The sequence below is a fragment of the Atractosteus spatula genome, chromosome 8 (genome assembly GCF_055471065.1).
Source record: "Atractosteus spatula isolate fAtrSpa1 chromosome 8, fAtrSpa1.hap1, whole genome shotgun sequence".
In the NCBI taxonomy this organism is placed as follows: Eukaryota; Metazoa; Chordata; class Actinopteri; order Semionotiformes; family Lepisosteidae; genus Atractosteus; species Atractosteus spatula.
The window spans coordinates 50,439,605-50,462,868 of record NC_142713.1 but is presented as its reverse complement, the minus strand read 5'-3'; the positions used below and the strand labels follow the sequence as shown (position 1 = coordinate 50,462,868).

At 37.8% G+C, this 23,264-nt stretch overlaps 1 protein-coding gene across 2 annotated transcripts in view; it reads right to left on the bottom strand.

Annotated features, from left to right (window-relative positions):
* The window catches only part of exoc4 (exocyst complex component 4), a 217,901-nt gene that overhangs the window by 13,527 nt on the left and 181,110 nt on the right, over nucleotides 1-23,264 (bottom strand). For both annotated transcript variants that reach the window (XM_088923436.1, XM_088923437.1), the window contains exons 14-17: nucleotides 22,039-22,217; nucleotides 8,304-8,445; nucleotides 7,171-7,349; nucleotides 6,409-6,568 (exon numbers count right to left, since the gene is read on the bottom strand). In XM_088923436.1, the coding sequence (XP_088779562.1) occupies nucleotides 6,409-6,568; nucleotides 7,171-7,349; nucleotides 8,304-8,445; nucleotides 22,039-22,217 (660 nt within the window). The remainder of the gene's footprint in view (nucleotides 1-6,408; nucleotides 6,569-7,170; nucleotides 7,350-8,303; nucleotides 8,446-22,038; nucleotides 22,218-23,264) is intronic.

The window sequence follows — 23,264 nt, the reverse complement described above, 5'->3', positions numbered from 1 at the left end:
AAATAAAAAGGAGTCATAATCTTGCACACGCAGCACATTCTATGTGAAGGCTGTTTGGACAAAAACAAGGAAAACCTTGTTTCCTGGCATTCTTATAATGCACAAATATTAGGTAAAAGAATGGAAGACTGAAGACCTGGGAGCTGATTCAACTGAGCTATTTGGCCTGTAGGTCCTGGGACGGATTAGGCAATTTGTTGTCTTGCTGCTGTAAAACTGGTTTAAGGCCACAGGGTATTATCATGGCACACTGAGGAATATTTATGCATAGCTTCTTACTCTAAACCTTGCAGCTAGACTAGCCGTGAAATCAACATCCATTTAAACACGGTCCCACAGGCAGACACAAAGGCAGCAAATAATAGAGTTGTTCAGTGATCACATCTACGTTCTCTGAGTGATTGGCGACCATTGATTGCTGAACCCGGGAAAACTGAAATTACTGCTTAATATAAAGTGTAGCTATCGAGTCCCTAGGGCGCTGAAGCCCTGTTATTATTTTTCACCACCCTCAAAAAATAAAATAAAAAATAATGACCTGAATGCCAGTACTCCCAACATAAATGTGCGCAACCAAAAATGCAGACAAAATGCATGAGATGCCTGGATGGCCTGATTATATTTACACAAAGGATACTGGTTCATGCATATTTTAGCATGTCTGGTAATCACAAAAACAATGTGTGACAATCTGTGGCAATTTCAATCAGCCCTGGCCCACTCTCCCACATAATTAACCCATAGGCCAGAAAAGAGAGTAATCGACAGTTTATGATGATTATTTTCTAAATACACTTAAAATAAAATAAAGTATCACAATAAAACTGTTCAAAGAGATTGATTCGTAGGCTCATATCATGACACTTATATAAATATAAATAAAGAAGTTAGTCAAAATGTCTTTTAGAGAGTGAATTGCTAGAGAAAGCTTATTATCGGAGATTTTAGTTGATAGCAGACAGACCACAGTATGCAATCTCTCATGATTCCTGATGTGGAAGGTAATTAACTGTTACATTTCAAGGAAGAGAAGCACAATGTCTCATTTCTAATGTTTTAGCTTTTCTACGTTGTACCCACGTACCCAGAATACCACCTAATCTGAAAATCCCCTACACAGGGCTGTGTAAAATATACTACTTTTGTTGTATCTTGAAATTAATTTTCTTGCTTTTTAAAAACTAAAAATCTGAAGATTTTGAATGTCCCTCTGGTCTGCAGCTGTCCTGACTCTTTGAACCACTAAGTCTATCTACTCCAAGTCAATTGGACATACAGTAAATCACCTATAACCAAAGAAGGTGACAGAAAAGCACTCTATTTTTTTTTACACATGCAGTATACTCAGACCAAGGTCTCATACTCAGCACACACCCAGCTTGTCAAGGCTAATCACATTTACCAATCCTTAAGGCTAACAGATGCCCTAGAATGCAACAGGGATGGTCTTCACGACCTTCCTATAATATGAAAGATCACTGCTAGAACATATGGATTGGTAGTCACATTATCAGGATAGTGTAAACCAGTGGCTGATGCAAAAGCTCAGTATCCATCTCGAAAGACTGTAAAGCACTGTGTCCACATTACTGGCATTTTCTTCCTTTGTTAAAGTTTTGTGCTACTAAGACACCCTGAGTAAGAACCTGACAAACCAACAAATGAGATACTGTATGTGCATAACTGAATAAGCTGTCTAGCTAGGCAGACAAGTTGTTGTAAACAGGGACCCTCAATGAAGGCAGGAATGGTAACATAACTGCAGTACGAAAGAATATACAAATATTGATTATGCATATTTACCTTTTAATAAGTACAGGTATTCTGGGAGGGAAACTGCAGGAGAACCCAAAATGCTAGCATCACACATGAAGGGGTTGCTTTATAAATTGTAGAAGCATAAAATACACATCCAGTTAAAACTAAAATTCTCTAAATCAGAAAGCAGAACAGCAAGTGCCCTGCAGGCCTCCACTGGACCCGAACATTACTGAGATGCTGCAGGACAAGTCTGTCAGAGAAAAAAGAAGCGGTAGTATACATATTCTCTGTAAGAAAGTGAGAACTGGGCAGACAAAACAGACAGTAATATACTGGTATAGCTGTGTGACTGACTGTCTAGACAATGTGCAACTGTGATTGCTAACAAGGAGGGCATTCTGATGTGAAAAGCATGCTGTAGTTGCAGCCAAAACATACATTATACTCTGGGCCATCTGCTTTAGCATCACATGGCTTAGTAGGTTATGAAGACTTTTGCTTTTCCTGATAAATTTCGACTGATGTTTTCACTATCATACCACAGCATTAAAACTTGATAATATTTGAAAAGACGTGCACTAATATTCCATGTTTTTGGAGGTCCCCTTTTAGTGGCCAATGCTTTAGCCCTCTCTTGAGACGATCAAAATAACAAATTTGAATCCTTAACTTTTTAACACCAAATGGGTATTTTTAACCATATGGCTTCATTCTGGCATAAAGGCAAGCACATGATGTCCCAGCCCTTAGAAGCCTTATTAAGCACAGTTTGGAATGAAGGCAAAATAAAGAGAAGTCACATTGCAATGCATCTTTCTGAACAATTCAGATTAATCTTGAAAAATAAAGCAATCATTACATGGTTAACATCAATTATTGAGCAGCTCAGAAAATGAATGACAGCATCTGTAATGAAAACATTGATTACAGAAAATTAGGCTGCTCTGTAACCTTTTTTTTGTTTTTAAGTTTGGCTGTAAAACCTACGACCTAAATTCCACAACATTGATCTTCGGAAAACTGTCAGGTACAGATAGCACACATCCTATAGGCTTTAAATTGATGACTAAGAGCCAATTATACATGTTTGTCTCAGTACAGCTCAATTTTTACTCAAGCCACGCTCTTTGACTGCTGAATATGGGCATGAAGAACTGACAGTTCTGATTTAAATTCCAAACCATGGCAACCAGCTCTCAGGCAGCAACTTTGTGAAGCTTCTAACACAATATCATTCAATAAGGCAAACTCCCCTCTTGACACAAACACAAAATTAAAGAAAACCACCTATTATTCTAATGGGAATTTTAACATACAAATATTTTTTTCCCCGCTCAGTTTTCTAATTGTTCTACTACAAATTGATACACAAACATTTATTCCTTATACAGGAGCCCAAAACATATCCATAGTAATACTTCCTTCAAAGATGCATTTTACTGTATTGACGCCTGCTCAATTAGTAACAACCCAATGATGCCTACTTACTGGCAGGAGTTGTTAATGTTAGTTGTTTATTTGATGCAGGAGCCTACAGTGATAATGCAGCTATAGTGGAAGAATATCTGTATTATTCATCAGTAAATGTCTGTTTTCCTACACATTATAATAAGAATGTTTTCAATGTATGAGTACTTTATAAGAATTTCACAGCAGTGTTCAATAGCATACATAACAGAAAATGAAAATAAAAGTACAGCAGATTGCCTTGCTGAAAGCAAGAGCAAAGCTAAATATGCACACTAAAAGCTGTAGTAGAAACATAGGCCTGTTGTCCATTCTGTGTAACGTGCTTTTCTGCTGTGTGAGATGTTCAGAATCAGCAGATCTAAGAAAAAAACTAGACTGTACTCATGCAGTAAATCCTTAATATCATATAGAACTATGCAATTCAGTGTTTTTTACATGAGCAAGAGAATCTTAGGGCTAACTCTAAACTTCACCATTCACAAAAGCAATTTACAGAGAGTGAGAGTTATGTACTGATGCATAGTACTTTTAAGTATAGCATGGGTCACTGAATTATGCACAAACTGAAGCCTATTCAGTACCTGAGAATATGACCCAGAAAGTAAGGTATTATAGTAGTAAAAAAAGAGGCATATATCAATATTTCAGAGTAAGACAGGCAGAGATGCAGAGTAAAGGTCTTAACCAAACAATGTTAAGCGGGCTGAAGAAAGATGCAGTTGCGTCATTCCCAATAATCACTTCAGCAGTCAAATGGAGGAAAGTGACACAAAGCTTTGTACCTACCACGAGATGTTTGACTTCAGCACCATCAACAAGAATTATGCAAATATGTAAAGCTGATATTCGGACCTAAGCATAAGACCAGTCTTACCACCGTTTAGCTTAAGAAGCTTCTGTTGAATCTGTATGTTTACCAGATAGACACCTGTAAAGTACAAGAACTGCAGCAGTAGTTTATAATATGATCTGCAAATAGATGTGAATGTCATCCGTTCATGATAGCAAACAATCTAAGCTACATGTCAATACTAAATGTCCCAGCACAGGACCCTGTGGAACACCCTAACTAAGTGGAACAATATCACATTTAAAGGAGCGAAGATATTCAGCTTAGCTGCTGAGAGTCAAATAGGAAGCACACCAATGGCAAATATGGGTGAGCTCTAGACACAATGAAGTCCAGCAGGATGATGTGCCTGACTGCATCAAAAGCCAGACTTAAATCCAGAAGAGGAATATTAAGTAACACAGAGTCAAAAGCCATCAGCAAATTAACTACTTTCACAAGGGCTGATTCAGTGCTGTCTTTCTGAATAGAAAGGCTTGAAGAGCTCATTAGATACAAGATAAGATTGTCATGGAGCTGTCACCCCCCATTTCTGAATTTGTGCAAGAAACGAAAAATCTAAAATAGTTGAAGGTTGCTTGTGATCAAGTACTTGAGGGTCCTGACCAGGGTTTAGTTCAGGGATGCATTGGTGAGAATAGTAGTAAATGTACTGAGTATTGAAGTTGTGTATGGAAGTAGGAATAGGATACAGGAGACAGTTTGGAAGTTTTCATTTACTGTAGTTATCAACTCAGTTACTTAAAATAAGGAAAAAAGAAGAGATTGTACATCAAGGTGAGGGAGTTCATACTGCCCAAGTAATCCTACTACTACTACAACTTTGTATTACTATTACAAATAATAATCTTTTGAAAACTGCAAGGTGTTTTAAGGATTTCCAAGCAACATTCCATCCACTTTCTTTAATAGTATGAGTGAACTGCAAGTAAACAAAGGGGAAACCAGAATGAAACCTGTCAAGTTTGGAGTTCACTGGCCAAACAGGAGCAGTATGCGGTACAGGACGGGAACTGACAAAAGAGCAGAATACCAGCCAGGAGGCCAACCTGGGACATGGACTGGTTGTGGGAGTCATGACTAAGCCGTGCTGCTCGAGCCGGTACCCTGGTTTCTCTCTCAAGAAACAGCTGAATAAGACTCATTTACTAACAACTACCAAATGGTCAAGATGGGCCAAATGACTTTGTCTGTTTTGTAACCTTTCTTGTATTCTAATCCCTTCTGAAAAGTTCAAAACAAATTTGAGTAAATAGAGTGCAATAGAATGACAGCTATCACATTTGGAGTTAACAGAACAAGGAGCTTGATTATAGGGTGCATTTCATGATCTTCTGTGGACATATAAACTAATTCTGCAAACTGTGGGGAGCAATTTGGAAGCATGTGTGGATGTGATTAAATCTGCCAAGGTTTCAAGTCAACTGGTGCAGCAGTTTCCAACACAAAGGTAGTTGATCTTTTTCAAACTAAGTGGCAGTCTGGCCATTGTAGGTTATACCAGAAGTCCACTTCATCATTTCTTAACTGTATTGCCACTAAAATAATACCAACCATGTTTGGAGTCGTTAGTCAAGTTGACTGTTTATTCATGAGGCAGCTGATGACACATTGTGGATGCAAATCAGAAACAGGTTTGCTTCATGAGCAAACCTGCGAAATCTCAATTCAGTGCTGTGCTTTCAGCTGGGAGAACAGCGTGGAGGTCACATGCAGGTTTGACAATGTCTCAGATGTTAATGATGTGCTCAGTAGAATAATACTATACTCTGGAGTTAATTGGTCATTTTTTTAAATAGCCAGAGTCAGTGTTACAGGCTTTCTGTTGACAATTAAGAAAATGAAATGGGAGCCAGGTGGCCATATCAGTACATGCAGGAACCCTATTTTCAAATATTTTCATCCTGTTGGTACTGGAATTATACAGTATCTATAACGTCTGGAGTTAATTAGCCAAGCAGGGATTGTGCACAAGTGGTTTGCTGGATGTACCACGTTTCTCAAGAAGGTTTATGACCTGTTACAAGTGTGAAAATCAACGAGAAATCTTTCAGGTGATTTTTTGAAAGGGTTTTTGAATATATTTTTCAGACTTTAGAACAGCCACACAGGATCCCAGTTTTTACAAGAATAGTTATGGCTTATCTGTTCCAGCATACAGTATCTCCCTAGTACGAAGTGTCTAGGCTGCCCCGTACTGAAATGACAGATGTGGAGAGAAATACACTGTTAAGCCATTATAGGCTTCCAGGACTTGGAAGCAAAAATATAACACTAATGTCCCTATGTACTCTTGCCCCTGTGAAGTAGAAAAGTATTTAATTTACCTGGCGAAGTCAAGGTCAGCTTCACGGGACATAGTGATGTTAGTCAGATTCTGCTGTAGGACAAAAATATTTCTGCACATCTTCTTAATCCCAGATTCACTAATCCTCTTGAAGTACTGGGCTCCATTGATCAGGATGCAGGAGATCAAATGGCCCAGACCTGAACAGTGAGAGAGTAAACACTTTTACACTCAAACACATAATACATTTCTCATCCAGGCCTCAGCCACAGAAAGCATTTTTCAATATCTCCTGACAGCAGTGGCTACGACAAATGACTCTGGATGTTTCCTCATCATAATCATGTGTTAGAAAAATAAGACTTTATGGAGCCTATCATTTGTTATTTTGTTTTCTCATATATTACTGAAGTATCTCGCAGTCAGTTTTTGAAAAAAAATGAATGTCTGGGTACCTGAACAAGAAGCAGTTTGTGCAGAATGACGTCAGTCTAATTCACGCACTGCGCTGCCTGTCAAGTTATTACCTCACAGTGACCGAAGGATGGCGGCAAGCGATAAGAATTAAAAAATACATTCCATTGTTTAAATGTTACATTCTAAAATACTGGCGAGATGTAAAGTCATTCTGTAATTTCATGAAAGAATAACTTGTGATACCGTAATGTAAACTACCCATCTTTGCTAGAGATTGACTGTATAAACAAACAAACATCCTAAGAAAATAACTTCGCGTGACAAGATACATTTTACAGCCATGTCATTACAGCTGAGATTTTTAACTTGTGTGAAAATACCATACCTTCAAATATATACTGAAACTTGTGTTGCTGCAGACTGGCGCTCATGACTTCTTCTATTGCACTGATGTCTTTATTGAGTTTCACCACTAGGGGGTCGTAGTCCATACTTTCCACATTGGCAACTATGGCATAATTCCCCTGCTTTGTGAGAGGGATGAGGTAATGGAAGCAATGAACCCTGTAAAAATTTAAAGTCTAAGGTAAGTCATAGCATAATAAATGCAAGGCTTTAAAAGACACGGTCCTGGTCTAGCCTATAAACTGCACTCATAATTCACAAAGTATTTACTGTTCCTTAATAAATGAAGAAGTCACTTATATTCTACCTTATTTTGCTTTTTGGAATTCAGAAGTGCATTTTTAATGATTTATAAATATCTTAATGTGCATAAGTGAACAGCTGCACTACAAAATTGCATCATAGCACTAATCTGCAATCTTTACCAGCCTTGATCTCCAGCACTGACTTTTAATTGAGTTATATTTTCGAACTGAACCGCTTCTTCCATCAACACCAATAATAAGTGTCTACATTTAATTTGCACATTTTTAAATAAGTTATGTACCTTCATGGGCTGTGCTCTTAATTATAGCTATGCTGGATAAATTCTGTTTATGCACACAGAAAAAAGACTACTGAACGAAGAAAAAAACTTCCGTTGATCTAATTATATTAGCTGTATACTGTTCTGTTATTGTGAGTCGCTTGCTTTTTTGAAAATGCATATATTTTTATAGGGCACTGCTTCTGAAAAATAAACTGCTTGGGCATCGGTACTGGACATAAAGGTCAGTGATGTAAGCAGATTTGTGGCAGTGCAGAGAATCATTTGCATATTTATAAGTCATCAAAAACTGTTCTTTTTTTTAAAAAAGCATTGTGGAATTTTAAAACACATTTGGGGCTTAGATACATAAGTTAAAGATTAAGTGGTTTATTTTCAGGTGGGCGTTTGTCCTTTGATTGCATTCACTGTACTTTAAAGGACAGCTGCTTGCTTTAGAAATGTTCAGTAAATTCAGTAAAGCGCAGAACAATGAGCTGTGAATTAATTTAGCATTTTGATACTTCAAGCACAGAATACAAAATGCAAAACTCTCATTATCAAGAATATTGATACGTGTGCCATACCTGACTTCTAGGTGAAGCACCAGTAAGCAACGATCAGCCATCTCTTGAAATGACCTTGCAAGGTCATTGAGGGTTTGCATGATCTGCTCGCGGGTTCGTGTGTGTTCTGTATTGACCTGGGAATCCGAGCCTGGAGACATGGCTGAAAACAGTACGTTTCATGTTAACATACAGCACCTAAAACACAGTGCCTGACAGTGCTCACTGAATATGTGGATTACAGTTTCTCTGATAAAAATGGCAAAATGTGGCAGTAATGAGTAGTCAAAATGTTATCCCTCCAGTGAAAAGGAAATCCAATTTTCAGCTTTTGAAAATGCAATATTTGCTTCAAAGCTATACTACCAAATTACCTATGTAACAAGATGAACACAGGAATTGAAACAAACCAATCTAGGCATTGTGAAATTCTGGAAATAACTGCCCAGCTGTGTTGTCAAAGCTGATACTTAAATAGGTGAATGTGAGCACAGAAGTCTTATCTAATACACAGCAAAACTGCAAAAATTGGTATTTTACTTTTAAAAATAATCTTTTAGAGAACACTCATCAAAGCCACAATCAAAAGGCTTACATATTCTCTAAAATAAATGCCCGTCTTTTTCCTGATCAAAACCACTTTCAACCTTTTTCCATTGCTTGTAGTGACAGTACAAACTTCTTTTGTGTGTTTCCAAAGCTGTATATACAGTATGATAAGACTGAATTTCTTAAATGTATAGCCGTCATGAATAATGAATGTTTAAATGCAAAATATAAGCTTCATTCATAAGTATTCTCCTTCACCTACTAAAAGACCTCACAAAATGTGGGGAGAATTATAATGATATCTAAAATGTCTACTGTTTACTCTTTTTGTCTCGCCTATAAGGAAATCCTCACCAGTACACCCCAGCCTTTGAATTACAGCACATCATTATTCTTCCCACTGTTGCTTAAGTAGTCTTTTGTGATCCTCTGTGCTTTGCAATCCATAACAAGTCAGTGTCTTTAGAAAGATTGCTTCGTGTAAATCAATGACAATAAATTAGAAAACATTAAGGAGGAGAAATAAAATAATGTAATACTGTTCAATGTATATAAATCTATATAGCAAACAAAGCACTGCAAATACACTGTGAAGCTCACTTCACCCTAGACAAAGAAAGGAATGGATTTTAAGAGAAATCCAGTTTACCTGCATGCAGCATCAGGCACTTTTATGAACTTTTATTTTTCTTTCCTTAAACTTCTTGATTACAATTTTTCTAACGGAAACCAACATTATAGTATACATTTATTTAATTTAGAGTGTATGCCTGGTGAGTGTAAGTTACAAGTTTCCTTTCTAATATGGAATGTCTGATTCACTGTCACAGCTCTGCAGTGTCTTGTATGTCCGTGTGGGGGGTTATGACTTCCAATATCCATCTCTTCTCAGATCCTCTTTTCCTTCAACAAGTTTCATTATCTACAGTATATTCTGCTACTGAGAAAGTGTGCTTAAAAATGTCTTTTGAATATCCGAACCAGAATACCATAAATTTGTATTTAGGACAAGTCCTAGTTCATAAAAACACCAAGTTTTTTGGTACAAGAATACTGTAAAATCTGTATTTAAGACGCTGGTATCACCCACACATATTTTAAAGTAAATACTTAATAGAATGCATTCTTTAGTTACTTGATAACAGCAATCCAACAGCTATTATGATTACTGTAAGCTCAATAGGCTATTTTGATTAAAAACTATCTATCATTCCAACATTCTGTTAAGGAATAAACATAAGATGTATTCAAGACAGGAGACAGGTATGTCCCAAGCCTGATCCAGGAGGAACACTGTCCCTTATCTTTTATGCACCAGCTGAACTTTTAATCACAGGCAAACGGATTTTACAATGTTTACAATGTGGAGCATATTTGTAAATGTGTTTCAGAATGGCGTTCATTCAGGTGTCCTGCCTGGAATCTAACCAGTTAAACCTCTGCAGAAGGAAGAAATGCTCATTATGGTGGGAATGACCCTGTACCATAATGAGCATTTCTTTCTTCCCATCTGTGTCTGTTCAGCATCAACTGATCAACTAGTAAGAGCTGTTTAGTCAGAAATAATGGCAAGCAAATGAAGGGGAGGCTGTGAAAAGTTCTGTATGCTGACCCTGTTGGCAACAGTAACCTTGAAGAAACAAGTTAAATTAAAGTTAAAACAAGCAGGCACACCAGTTAAGGCATTAATTAGCACTAGGGATATAGAAATTATTTAGAATAAAAACAAGGAGATACAAAGTTCCTCTTTGAACCCCTGTCCAAAACCTCTAGCTTTATATTCCTATATAACGCCCTATCGCCCTACTCCCCACCTCGCAACCTCCGCTCTTCAAATTCTGCCCTCCTTACTGTCCCCCAAGCCCGTCTACATTGTATGGGCGACAGGGCCTTCTCCTGTTATGCCCCCAAGCTCTGGAACTCTTTGCCCAAGGATATTAAAGAGTCACCTTCAAATCCAGACTCAAAACCTTCTTCTTCAGAAAAGCCTTTACTTAACTGGTTCCATTCTTCACCCCTCTGCTGTTCTTAATACCACCTTCCACGGTCTCCTCTATTGTTATTGTTGTATTGTTGTAATTATAAATGTGTCCTATCTTGTGAAATCTTCTTATTTATTGTTGTAGTCTTCTTATTTATTGTTATTGTCATCCTGTAAAGCGCTTTGAGAAGCAACCTTTAAAGGCGCTATATAAAATAAAGTTTATTATTATTATTATTATTATTATTATAACTGTGGTGAAGTCTTTATGGTGTTTGCCTTTTTAAGGTCATCTTTGGACTCTTCTGGATTTTTTGTTTTGGTTAATACCCTTAAAAATGAATATGGCATATCGCAAAGCACATGAAACTGGTAGTGTAGACTGAAAAAAACCTCAGAAGGTGACAATATTATCTGAAAAAATAAAGATTCTGGGTAAGTTCTGAAACGGTATGAGTGTCCTCAGCTTTAAAACTCAAAGTTGAAAGCATTCATTACTTTTTACTTAACATATGTAAATGTTATAAATGTTTTTGCTTTCTTTGTACTACATATATTTTCATTTCACATAAAGTTCAGTAACATACTGATAGATCAACTGGCTTCTGGGGAAAACTGCCCAGGTGTGTGTGTGTGTTTGCTTTGCAATGGGCTGGTGTCCCATCCAGGGTGTATCCTGTCTTACGCCAGTTGCTCGTCCAGTTAGATACCACCTCTCCTGTGACAAGGCAGTTAGAAACTGGATGGATGGACATAGTTCAGTATAGGTAGGGCACATTTACTGTGTGTAATAATATACATACAGTGGTATGAAAAAGTGTTTGCCCCCTTCCTGATTTCTTATTTTTTTGCATGTTTGTCACACTGAAATGTTTCAGATCATCAAACAAATTGAAATATTAGACAAAGATAACACAAGTAAACACAAAATGCAGTTTTTAAATGAAGGTTTTTATTATTAAGGGAAAAAAAAATCCAAACCTACATGGTCCCGTGTGAAAAAGTGATTGCCCCTAAACCTAATAACTGGTTGGGCCACCCTTAGCAGCAACAACTGCAATCAAGCGTTTGCGATAACTGGCAATGAGTCTTTTACAGTGCTGTGGAGGAATTTTGGCCCACTCATGAATTGTTGTAATTAAGCCACATTGGAGGGTTTTCGAGCCTTAACCGCTTTTTTAAGGTCATGCCACAACATCTCAATCGGATTCAGGTCAGGACTTTGACTAGGCCACTCCAAAGTCTTCATTTTGTTTTTCTTAAGCCATTCAAAGGTGGACTTGCTGGTGTGTTTTGGATCATTGTCCTGCTGCAGAACCCAAGTGCGCTTCAGCTTGAGGTCACGAACAGATGGCCGGACATTCTCCTTCAGGATTTTTTGGTAGACAGCAGAATTCATGGTTCCATTTACCACAGCAAGTCTTCCAGGTCCTGAAGCAGCAATACAGCCCCAGACCATCACACTACCACCACCATATTTTACTGTTGGTATGATGTTCCTTTTCTGAAATGCTGTGTTACTTTTACGCCAGATGTAATGGGACACACACCTTCCAAAAAGTTCAACTTTTGTCTCGTCAGTCCACATAGTATTTTCCCAAAAGTCTTGGGGATTATCAAGATGTTTTCTGGCAAAACTGAGACGAGCCTTTATGTTCTTTTTGCTCAGCAGTGGTTTTCGTCTTGGAACTCTGCCATGCAGGCCATTTTTGCCCAGTCTCTTTCTTATGGTGGAGTCATGAACACTGACCTTAACTGAGGCAAGTGAAGCCTGCAGTTCTTTGGATGTTGTTGTGGGGTTTTTTCTGACCTCTTGGATGAGTCGTCGCTGCGCTCTTGGGGTAATTTTGGTCGGCCGGCCACTCCTGGGAAGGTTCACCACTGTTCCATGTTTTCGCCATTTGTGGATAATGGCTCTCACTGTGGTTCACTGGAGTCCCAAAGCTTTAGAAATGGCTTTATAACCTTTTCCAGACTGATAAATCTCAATTACTCTGTTTCTCATTTGTTCCTGAATTTCTTTGGATCGCAGCATGATGTCTAGCTTTTGAGGATCTTTTGGTCTACTTCACTTTGTCAGGCAGGTCCTATTTAAGTGATTTCTTGATTGAGAACAAGTGTGGCAGTAATCAGGCCTGGGTGTGGCTAGAGAAATTGAACTCAGCTTTCCAAAGATGTGATAAACCACAGTTGATTTATGTTTTAACAGGGGGGGCAATCACTTTTTCACACAGGGCCAAGTAGGTTTGGATTTTTTTTTTCCCCTTAATTATAAAAACCTTCATTTAAAAACTGCATTTTGTGTTTACTTGTGTTATCTTTGTCTAATATTTCAATTTGTTTGATGATCTGAAACATTTCAGTGTGACAAACATGCAAAAAAATAAGAAATCAGGAAGGGGGCAAACACTTTTTCACACCACTGTATATAGGTGACTTTAACCAGCCACATTCATGGATCCCTATTTATGATATAAAGTGTTCAGTTTCTCCAATGAGGATCTGCCTAACGAGCCGCTTTGGAGGAATGTAACCCCTGCATTAAAACAAGGGTCAACTGTATTTGAATGACATAACTTTCGAGTAAAAGACACGAGGCTGGATGCAGATGTAAAAAATAACCAGAAATACAGTAGGCACCATGCAGTAAAACAAAATGGGCGGAGGAACTCAGTTATTTACTTTAGAACTCTTACATATTCAGAGAACATTGCCTGACAAACCATCATGTCTTCACTGAGACAAATATCATCAAATCTCATTAGAGTTAGGTTTTTTGATAAGCAGGCAGGGCAGTGAGTCCCATCACTTCAGTAAACAGTAATAATGAAGGGAGAGTCGACTGTCAGTGGTGATGAAGAGATATCTAAACACTCTATTAGTTTTTCATTTTCAGAATTAATGTTTTTTATGGTGTATGTACACTCACTGGTTAATGAACTGTCTCGTTAAGTAAATGGCCAGCAGCACAGCCTGAGGAAAGAAGCATAATTTCAGCAGAACTGGCAGGTAATTTAACCCTATGATTTCAGGTGAAACAGTACTAGGACTGACAGAAGATATTGACAGAGGAAGGCTGAGGATTTAATGAAAAACATATTTACTGAGGGTTATTTTGTACTCAGTTTTTCCATTTATGTCACAAGGCAATGCTTCATATCAAGTTAAGGGATCCTTTTAATTTTTATACAAGCTCTTATACAAGCTCAATTATGTACTGTATATATTTCAACTACTGCAGACATAAACATCATGAATTAAACCACAAAATCATCATCTGTGTTCTTGCATGGGTATTCCAACTGTTACTTAGTGTTTATTACTGTAATTGAGGTAACAAATGGAACAGTGACTAAACATCATATAACAGTCCTCTGCCAAAACTTTTAATCTATGTAATATTGATATGAAGTCATGTGAAAAATAAAGTACACCCTCTTTCAATTCTATGGTTTTATATATCAGGACATAACAAACAATCATCTAGGCCTTACCAGGTCCTACAGAGGTAAATCTAACCTAAGGTGATAACACAGAACAGATTCCACTATGTCATTTTTTATTTAACAGAAAATAAGCCAACATTTAGAAGCTGTGTGTGAAAAACTAAGTACACCCTATGATTCAGTAGTTTGTAGAACCGCCTTTAGCAGCAATAACTTGAAATAATTGTTTTCTGTATGGGTTTATCAGTCTCTCACAATGTTTTGGAGGAATTTTGGCCCACTCTTCTTTACAACATTGCTTCAGTTCATTGATATTTGAGGACATTTTATGCCATTTATGACATTTAGGACATTTATGATGTTTATGCACAGCTCTCTACAGGTCTCACAGACAGCATCTCAATGGGGTTGAGGTCTGGACTTTGACTTGGCCATTCCAACACCTTGATTCTTTTCTTTTTCAGCCATTCAGTTGTAGATTTGCTGGTGTGCTTGGGATCGTTGTCCTGTTGCATGACCCAATTTCGGCCAAGCTTTAGCTGTCGGACAGATGGCCTCACATTTGTCTCTAGAATACTTTGGTCTAAAGAGGACTTTGGTTGACTCCATGACTGCAAGGTGCCCAGGTCCTGTGGCTGCGAAACAAGCCCAAATCATCACCCCTCCACTACCGTGCTTGACGGTTGGTACAGTATGAGGTGTTTATTTTGTTACGCTGTGTTTGGTTTTCGCCAAACATGGTGTTGTGCATAATGACCAAACATCTCCACTTTGGTCTTGTCTGTCCAAAGCACATTGTTCCAGAAATCTTGTTATTTGTTCAGCTGCAACTTTGCAAACCTAAGCCATGTTCTTTTTGGAGGGAAGGGGCTTTCTCCTGCCTACCCTTCCATGAAAGCCATACTTGTTCAGTCTTTTTCTGATCGTACCGTCATGAACGGTACGATAAATTTAACATGTTAACTGGGTCTGTAGATTCCTAGATGTACTGTAGCTCTTGGTTTCTTTAGGATTTCTCTGAGCATTATACGGTCTGACCTTGGGGTGCATTTTCTGGGACGCCCGCTCCTTGGAAGACTGGCAACTGTCTTGAATGTTCTCCATTTGTAAATAATCCTTCTCACTGTAGAATGATGGATTTCAAATTGTTTGGAAATGGCTTTATAACCCTTCCCAGATTGATGAGCAGCAACAATTGGTTCTCTGTACTCAATTTTTCCCACATGGTTTCTGCAAAAAGTTTACTTTTTGTTGAACAAACAACGACATAGTGAAATCTGTTATGTGTTGTCTGTTATCTGAGGCTATATTTGTCTAAACACAGAAGTTGGTGAGGACCAGACAGTTGTTATTTATGCCCTGATATGTAAAACCATTGAATTGAAAGAGGGTGTACTTTCTTTTTCACCTGACTGTATTCTATACCATAACTCACTATACTTTTCAGAGACGGGGGTACAAACTACACCTGTAATAACTAAACAGAGTCTTATAGTTGGCAGGGTCTTGTTCAAATGGAACTGAAATAGCAGAAAAGCAATGTAGTTAATAGGAGTTTAAAATATAAACAAATATAACAAATTTATATATATAACTTCTGTCAGCTTTGACATATTTTTTATAGGAATTAAATTATGTGGAACTACTGTACAACACACTACCAAACAGTGACCACACTGGCCAAATAGCCTCCTCTCATTTATAACCTTTATTATGTTCTTGTGGACAATTATAAAGCCCCCATAGTTATTAATTGTTCCACTGGAAGGGGGAAAAAGTAAGAGCTGGATTTTAACCTTTACTGAAAAAGTCACAGGTACAGTATGTTATTTAAACAACTGCAGAATGGTTCAGAAAAATTGAATCTTTTTTTGAACATGTGCTCTTTTTATCTTGTGTTTACATGCATAGGCATCATTTTTCCCCAATTCAGTTCACATGAAATTATCCTTCACTGCCAACAACCATCAGAAAAAGCACAAACTAGAAAAAAATTGCAGTACTAATTTTCAACACTAAATTTTGAAACACATTCCTAAAAGTGTTTTGAATACATTCTAGATTTTCCAAAGTGAATACCCTGATGACTTCTTAGAAGAAGTCTAATGATTTCATTTTTTTTGCCTACTATAAAAACAGAACATAGTCTAATGAAAATCCAATTTAAAACCTCATTCAGAATGATACATAATTTAGAAGAAAAGTATGTTTTATTAAATTTCTGACACACCCTAAATTCATTATGCACAACTGAAGAGCTTTGAAACAAGTAATTTTTAAATAGGCTCTTCTTCTCTATTATTAGATTTATCAGACTGGTTTATTATTGGGGTTTTTTTTGGAAGGTGTACTGACACTCCTGCCTCCTCCACATTTTTGCTAATGAACTGGTACAGTATATTGTCAAGTCAAAAAATAAATATTACCAAGACTTTTCAGTATTATTAATTAAAAAATGAACATAATTGTTTTGTGACCAATTAACCTCTGTTTAAGGCACCTTCCTTTATAAAAACCGCTAAAATCTTTCAGAGCAAGAGTTTAACCAACCTCTGTACACTGGGCGGCTTGGCTGATATCTGAGGGCAGAAGGGTCTGTTAACTGTTTATTCTATGTCTTGCTTTGGAGGATCACCAACTTTGATGAAGCGATCAAGATGTTCAAGGCTCTGTGGCTACCAATTTAGATTGCTGAACAGACTGTCTGCGTTGGTATGTAGACTACTTGTGCTGACATCTTTTTTCTTTCACGTTTTTGTGGAGCTTATCCAATTATTTTCTAATCTTATCTCTACAAACCTTCTGTTCATTTCCATCTGTAGAGGGTGAGGGTTGCAAATATAACTAGCAAAAAAAGAAGAAAAGATGAAGTATCACTGGCAGCAAAAAAAGCTGAATCTTTTTCTTCTTCGTGTTAAAAAGTTAACTCTATTTTGAACTAACACCAAAAAGTACATTTAAAAGCCAGAAATGCAGACCTATTTCCTTGTGGAATCAAAGTACATTAATAATGCATACTCTTGCTAAAACCTTTAATTATTCTGTATATGTAAAGTGAATGACATCTGCACAGGGAGTCCATTGTTGCGGTCTGTTATAACCTTTGACTGCACTTGACAGAAAACGTCTCTTCGGCACTTCCTTTGCTTATAGCCCCAAAGGCAGAATTCAAGGTGGATTTCATAAAGATTATGTAAATTAAGCACTACACTGCTTGAGGTAGTGTACCTACACTGGGGTCAAGGTAAGACTTCAAGTGAAACTTTCATTCCTTTGAATTGGGAATTACAGGATATGGTATTGTAGTTTTAAGCTACTGTATATGGGGAAAATAATACAATTAAACACAAACTAATTGAGAGAACAACATTCTGTTGCTTATTATTTTACTGTGCACTGTCACAAGGAATTGAGGTTTGCAGTTCAACACCCAGATGGGTGACAATACAAACCGTTTGCCATGCTTTTTATAATGTATATTTTATTTCCAATACGAGACAACTGTGGAAAGGAATTGTGCTGAGATAACTTTCAATCATGCAGTTGTCAAATCAGGTAACTGAAATTGTGACGAAAATGCATTTCACTATTTGAAGAACTAAAACGAAAGATACTGTAAGTGTGGCCTCAGATTTACTCATACCCTTGATTGGAACAAAAACAGGAAGATTAGTGTCCTACTGAAAAAAAAATATTACACTGCAATTTGAACAGCATGGCACAGAGCAAATTCTCATATGTCATGAAAGTTGAGTAAATACACGGGTCACATTAATTCACTACCCTTTAGTTAGTATTTTATCATTCATTATGTGGCACAGATTGTAGTGACACTATACCTTGTGTGATGTGGTTTGAGAACTTCTGTCACTTTTGTAAAGGGATTTATGACAACTGCATGTTCGATTGGATTGCAGTCCGGAGATCTAAGACCTAAAGTCAAGAACATTTATTTTGAGTACAGTTAGAAAATTTTGCCGGTTTGAATGCATCGTTTGGATCACATCATGGTCAAGGTTTTGGTTTTTGGTGGAGGGAATTCATGAGGAGTTCATGATTTTGATCATGGACATATGGATGTAATACCACTCCAGAAATATGGTAGACCCTTTAACTTATTTCACAGTGTTTTCTCAACAACACCTTCAGTTTTTTTACACTGAACATAATGCTGATGAGCATTTCCGAAGACATTAATTTTCATTTCATCTGACCTTAAGACAGGCTCTTATTGTCATTCAGATGCAGACTGGCAAATTGAAGCTGCCGTCTTCTTGTGTTTTGCCCTCAGTAGAGGCTTCTTCCTTGTAATCTAGTCATTAAAAGCCATATTCATGCAGTCAACGTCAAACAGGAAATTCTCCCACTTCATATTCTTAGGATGTCAATTCACGTTGGAGATCTCCGACTTGCTTTTGTTTTTTTTCGTCTGCCTCCCAAACTGCCTCAAACAGCCCATGAGAACAAAATCTACTTCCACTCTCTTTCTGGCAGGGTGCCATGATACCAGTTGCCTTAATTTAAAAAAAAAACAGACAGTACAGTAAGATTCTTCTATTGTTATCCTGAAGCTTGTGGTCATCAATTGCAAGCATTCTTCAAAGAGCTCTCTAACCTCAACCATGATGATGTGTAAGCCCACAGATTTCTAAAGACCTTGCAAAACACTAAACAGTCACAGCAGTATGAGTTTTTCTTCACAGGAACTTCAAGTGAATAATGTAGCTGCTATAGTAATAGCTTGACAGTTAGTCTTTAGTTTTTGTGTCATCATATATGCAAACCTTTTCCCATGCTGACACTCATTATAGCTGGGGAACACAGAGGCGGTACTCAGTCTCGTTGAATCTCAAGAGTTTTTCTTAATTCAATTAAGATTTTAATTTTAAAAACATCTGGAAAAGAAAGCACTTCCAAATACTTTTTTTTTCTTTTAAACCAGCCTTGCATTGTGCTCGGCAGGGCAATATTCATGTTCTAAAAGGGAAAAAGAGCAATCTGAAAAAAAAAGCACCAACGCAGTCTATGGATTTAAAGACGCGTGTTTAATTTGTAAGGTGATGCAATTTTAATTTGGAGGGTTAATTCAGCTCTGATAGGGAAAAATCAACATTACCTCATCAGGAAGTTTTCCATGAGAATGTTAGTGGGATTTCTAAGATTCTCATATGGGATTTCAATTATATGCATCGCCTTGTAACACAGCATTTAACAGACAGCTTTGGCTAACCAAGACAAATTTCCTTGCCAGTCCTTGTAAGTGGCTCTAAATGTCTCTTTTTTTGCTAAAATACCCACAAAAAGAATAACGAGCTCTTATTTTTACCACCAACAGGAAAGGGGTGGAATATTTTATTGTCGTTCCCCAGGCCCTATTTCTTGTGGCGTGTTAGGTTACCCCTCTTAATTGTAAATTAATTATGGCGAAAAACAGAAATGACCTGGGTAACATTTTAATGAAGTGGAAAGGACAACCTGCCATATGAGCGGTAAAATGTCACAAATTGAATTGCAAAATTACATGTTACGTGGAGAAGGGAAATCCGATTTGAACATGATATGAAAAAAACAACTCATATCTCTGCATACATACCCAGAGGGATATAAAACATTCATGCATACCTGGCAGAAAAAATGAATTTTGTCACTGAGCAGATATAAATGCCTGTATATTCTAGGTACACTAATGTATAACAATACAGAGATAATTGTATACTTATATTACCTCCAGTCCAATTACATAGAGCTGACTAAAGGATGTCCTAAGCTTTTACAGTTCATATACAGTACAATTACGGAGAACCTTCTGGGTGAGGTTTGCACGTTTCTCCCACACTTTGCTGTTCTTTCTGGGGGTTCCAATTTGTTCCCCACCTTAAAAAATGTGGGTTTGACGGATTAGCTTCTCTTGTTTGTGTGTGCGCTATAATGAAATGGCATCCTGTTCACTGTGAGTTTCCGCTTTGTGCCCTGTGCTTCTGGAATAGGCTCCAGGGGAAATATGCCAATTACTAGGAATAAGTAGATTTCAGATAATGGATAAACTCCAACAGCTAATTCCAAGATAGGGGGTTTCATATTTGTTCCAAGTGTTGCTGTCTTGCTGACAATGTAAATGCAAAAACAAAGTTTTAGAAGGAAAAGAAATAGGAGTAAGGCATAATAGAAAAACAATGAATGGTATCCTACACCAATTAACACTGAGTTTCTAACCAAGACTCACACCTTAGAGTATCTGTTGTACTGTTAAATTACATATAGTTGAGACCATATGTGTTACAAGCAATGAAGCAGTACACAAAAAAGCCAGTTTTGTATGCCATCTGCACTGTATTCACAGACCACATGCCGAGAACCACTGGTGAAATATAGGCCTATCAGGAAAAACATTTGTCCCAAAATACCTCACTAGTGCATGCAAACACAACAATCTTAGCAGAATGAGAAACATTTTAGCATTAACTCTCCTGCATATCCGCAAAGAAAGCCATTATCTCCTCCTACACTCCACGCACACAACATTTATCTCTCAAATATGCTGGAAAACATTATATGCTGAGGCCTTTCAGGGATTTTATTTTTGCATGTTAAAAATGGCTGCTTCAAGGTCGGTTTTAAAAACTTTTTGCAGCGCTGCACTACAAAGATCAGCTACTGGAATAAGCACCCTTAATCTCTGAATATTACACTAGAAGAAATGTGTATTAGTTTGAAAGACAAGAAAGAAGAAAATGACTTGTTCATACCTGACTGGTTCTGTAATATAAAATCCAATTTGGAAAAAGTAAAGATAAGGGGCCAGCTGCAGAAGTCCCATCAGCTTAGCAAACACTAAATAATGAACAATACTGAAGCTGTCCTATGTGATAAAACACTCCATTAATGGCACTGGTTAAATTAATGATAATTATGCCACGTTTTCAGTTGAGAGTTATTGAATTTTTATCTGGTTTAAGAGCAGTCTTGTACAGACATTTGAAAAAATAATAATAAAAGGTCATTTATAGCATAAGCAAACTTTGGAATGTTTCCTGTGAAAGTTCCATAGATAAAGACTTTGAGGTCTCCAGCATGGATGACAAAGAAGCTCTTTTCAAATGGCAGTCCAAACAGTCGTCTCACTACAATGCATTTCTAACAAATGCGTTTCCATTATGCCTTCCAATAAGGCAGAGGCTTACGCATGTAGTTTTTCATTTTGTTTCCTGTTATAAAATTACATTACAAAAGGCATGAACAAAGTAGCTAATGTGGCAGGAGAAAGGAATCCAATTAAAAACTCTAGCAAAGATTTGTGGTGATGATTTTCTCTATTAGCAAAACGGATAAAGAGAAAACTGAGCAGCCACAGTAGATCTACTGTACATCTTTAGTGAGCTTCAACAGTAGACCAATACATTTTAATTATTCTATTCCCTTTCTCTTTCTACAGCTTGGGTACCATTTAACTTAATTGGAAGAACTTAGCGAACAGTGCAGGGCAAAAATGTCTTGCTGAAAAGAAGCTACATCTCAGTCAGATATGAAAGTAAGAATATTTTGGAGGAAACAGTGGCAGACTTTCTGTGGTGACAACTGGACAGCAATTCAGAGAACTCATCAGCAGGTAAGACAGATAAATCATATCCATGAGAAGTATCATTTGTCATGTCCAGAGAAGAAATCATATTCATGAGAGGTATCACTTCACACTGACATTTCTACAACTGTGAAAATGGTGTTTCTTAAGGGTTTTAATTGAATAGGAATTTCTGAATTTCTTTAAAGTTAGAGTACTTACTCTGTGTTGTTGGTAGGCTGGAGAAAAAGCCCTTAAGCCTCCCTGCTAGCCACTCAAGACTCTCATGGAGGTTTGCCAGGGCTTTCAGATCACTGACATCACGTAGAATTTCATTCTGAGGGATCAGCTTGTCTCCTAGGTTACCAGTGAGCACCTCTGACTCTTTAGCAAAGGCAGCCCTGGAAGGAGACAATACAATCACAAAGATTTACATTCCGTATTTAGACTTACAAAGCAATAGCACCTGCCTTGAAAAGACCTGGGCACTTGAACACAAAAATGGCTAACATTAGCAGCCTGTCTTTGATTTCTGCTTCTGTGAGGAGTAGTAAAGTACACACACATCATCAACAAACTTCCATTCAAGAGTTGGGAACTGATAAGTGCCAGTTTTGTAAAAGCTCCAGACACAAACAAAATGACTTCAGTTCTTTACGCTGGTGTTGAATCGTAAGAAGGGGACAAATGCTTGAGAAGCTTGAGAAACATCCCAATATTCCCAAAACCAAAATGCATTTGGTCCCTCTGTTTCTACAGCAGTTCACCAGCTCTGGGAAAAGAAAAACAAAGCACGTATCGGTAAGGAGACCACCTCCTGCAATGTGAGAGCATGGAAAGAGCAACAAAGGACCCAGGTGATGAAATTCAGGATTTCTGTGGATGAAGACATTCTGGCACCCGCACGTTTAAATAAAGGTTGAAAAGCGGCCAAGTGTCCACATCAATACCAACCGGCACCTCAATGAGGCCTCCCGCATGCCCTTGACACAGGCTTCACATTCATTTCATGCCACTCTCGCCGTTGCCTCTGGGAAAATTAGTTCCAATTATCCTGTAAGCAAACTATGAATATGAAAAGGGCTGCAGGGGAGAGAGCCAGGGCAGCGGGGCAGGACGGAGAGCCTGTCAACACGCGTCCCCTGGGGAGTCGGTGACCAGTTTCAGTCAGGTGCTCTGGGCATACCGAGAAGAAGACTTCATTTTTCCACACCGCCGGGCACTGCTGGGAGCAGAATGGTACAAGGGGCTCTCAAGCCACTCTTCTTGTTTTCACTGCCAGTGAGACGTGCAGAAAAATAAATGAAACTGAGGCCTTGGTGTCAGCGCTTAGTTCTACCCCCCCCCCCCCCCTTCTTATCACGGTACATTGTGCTGCAAATATGGCTAAAAAAATAACAGGCACCCGGTTCTAACAATCAATGGTGCTGATATTACGGCTCACAATA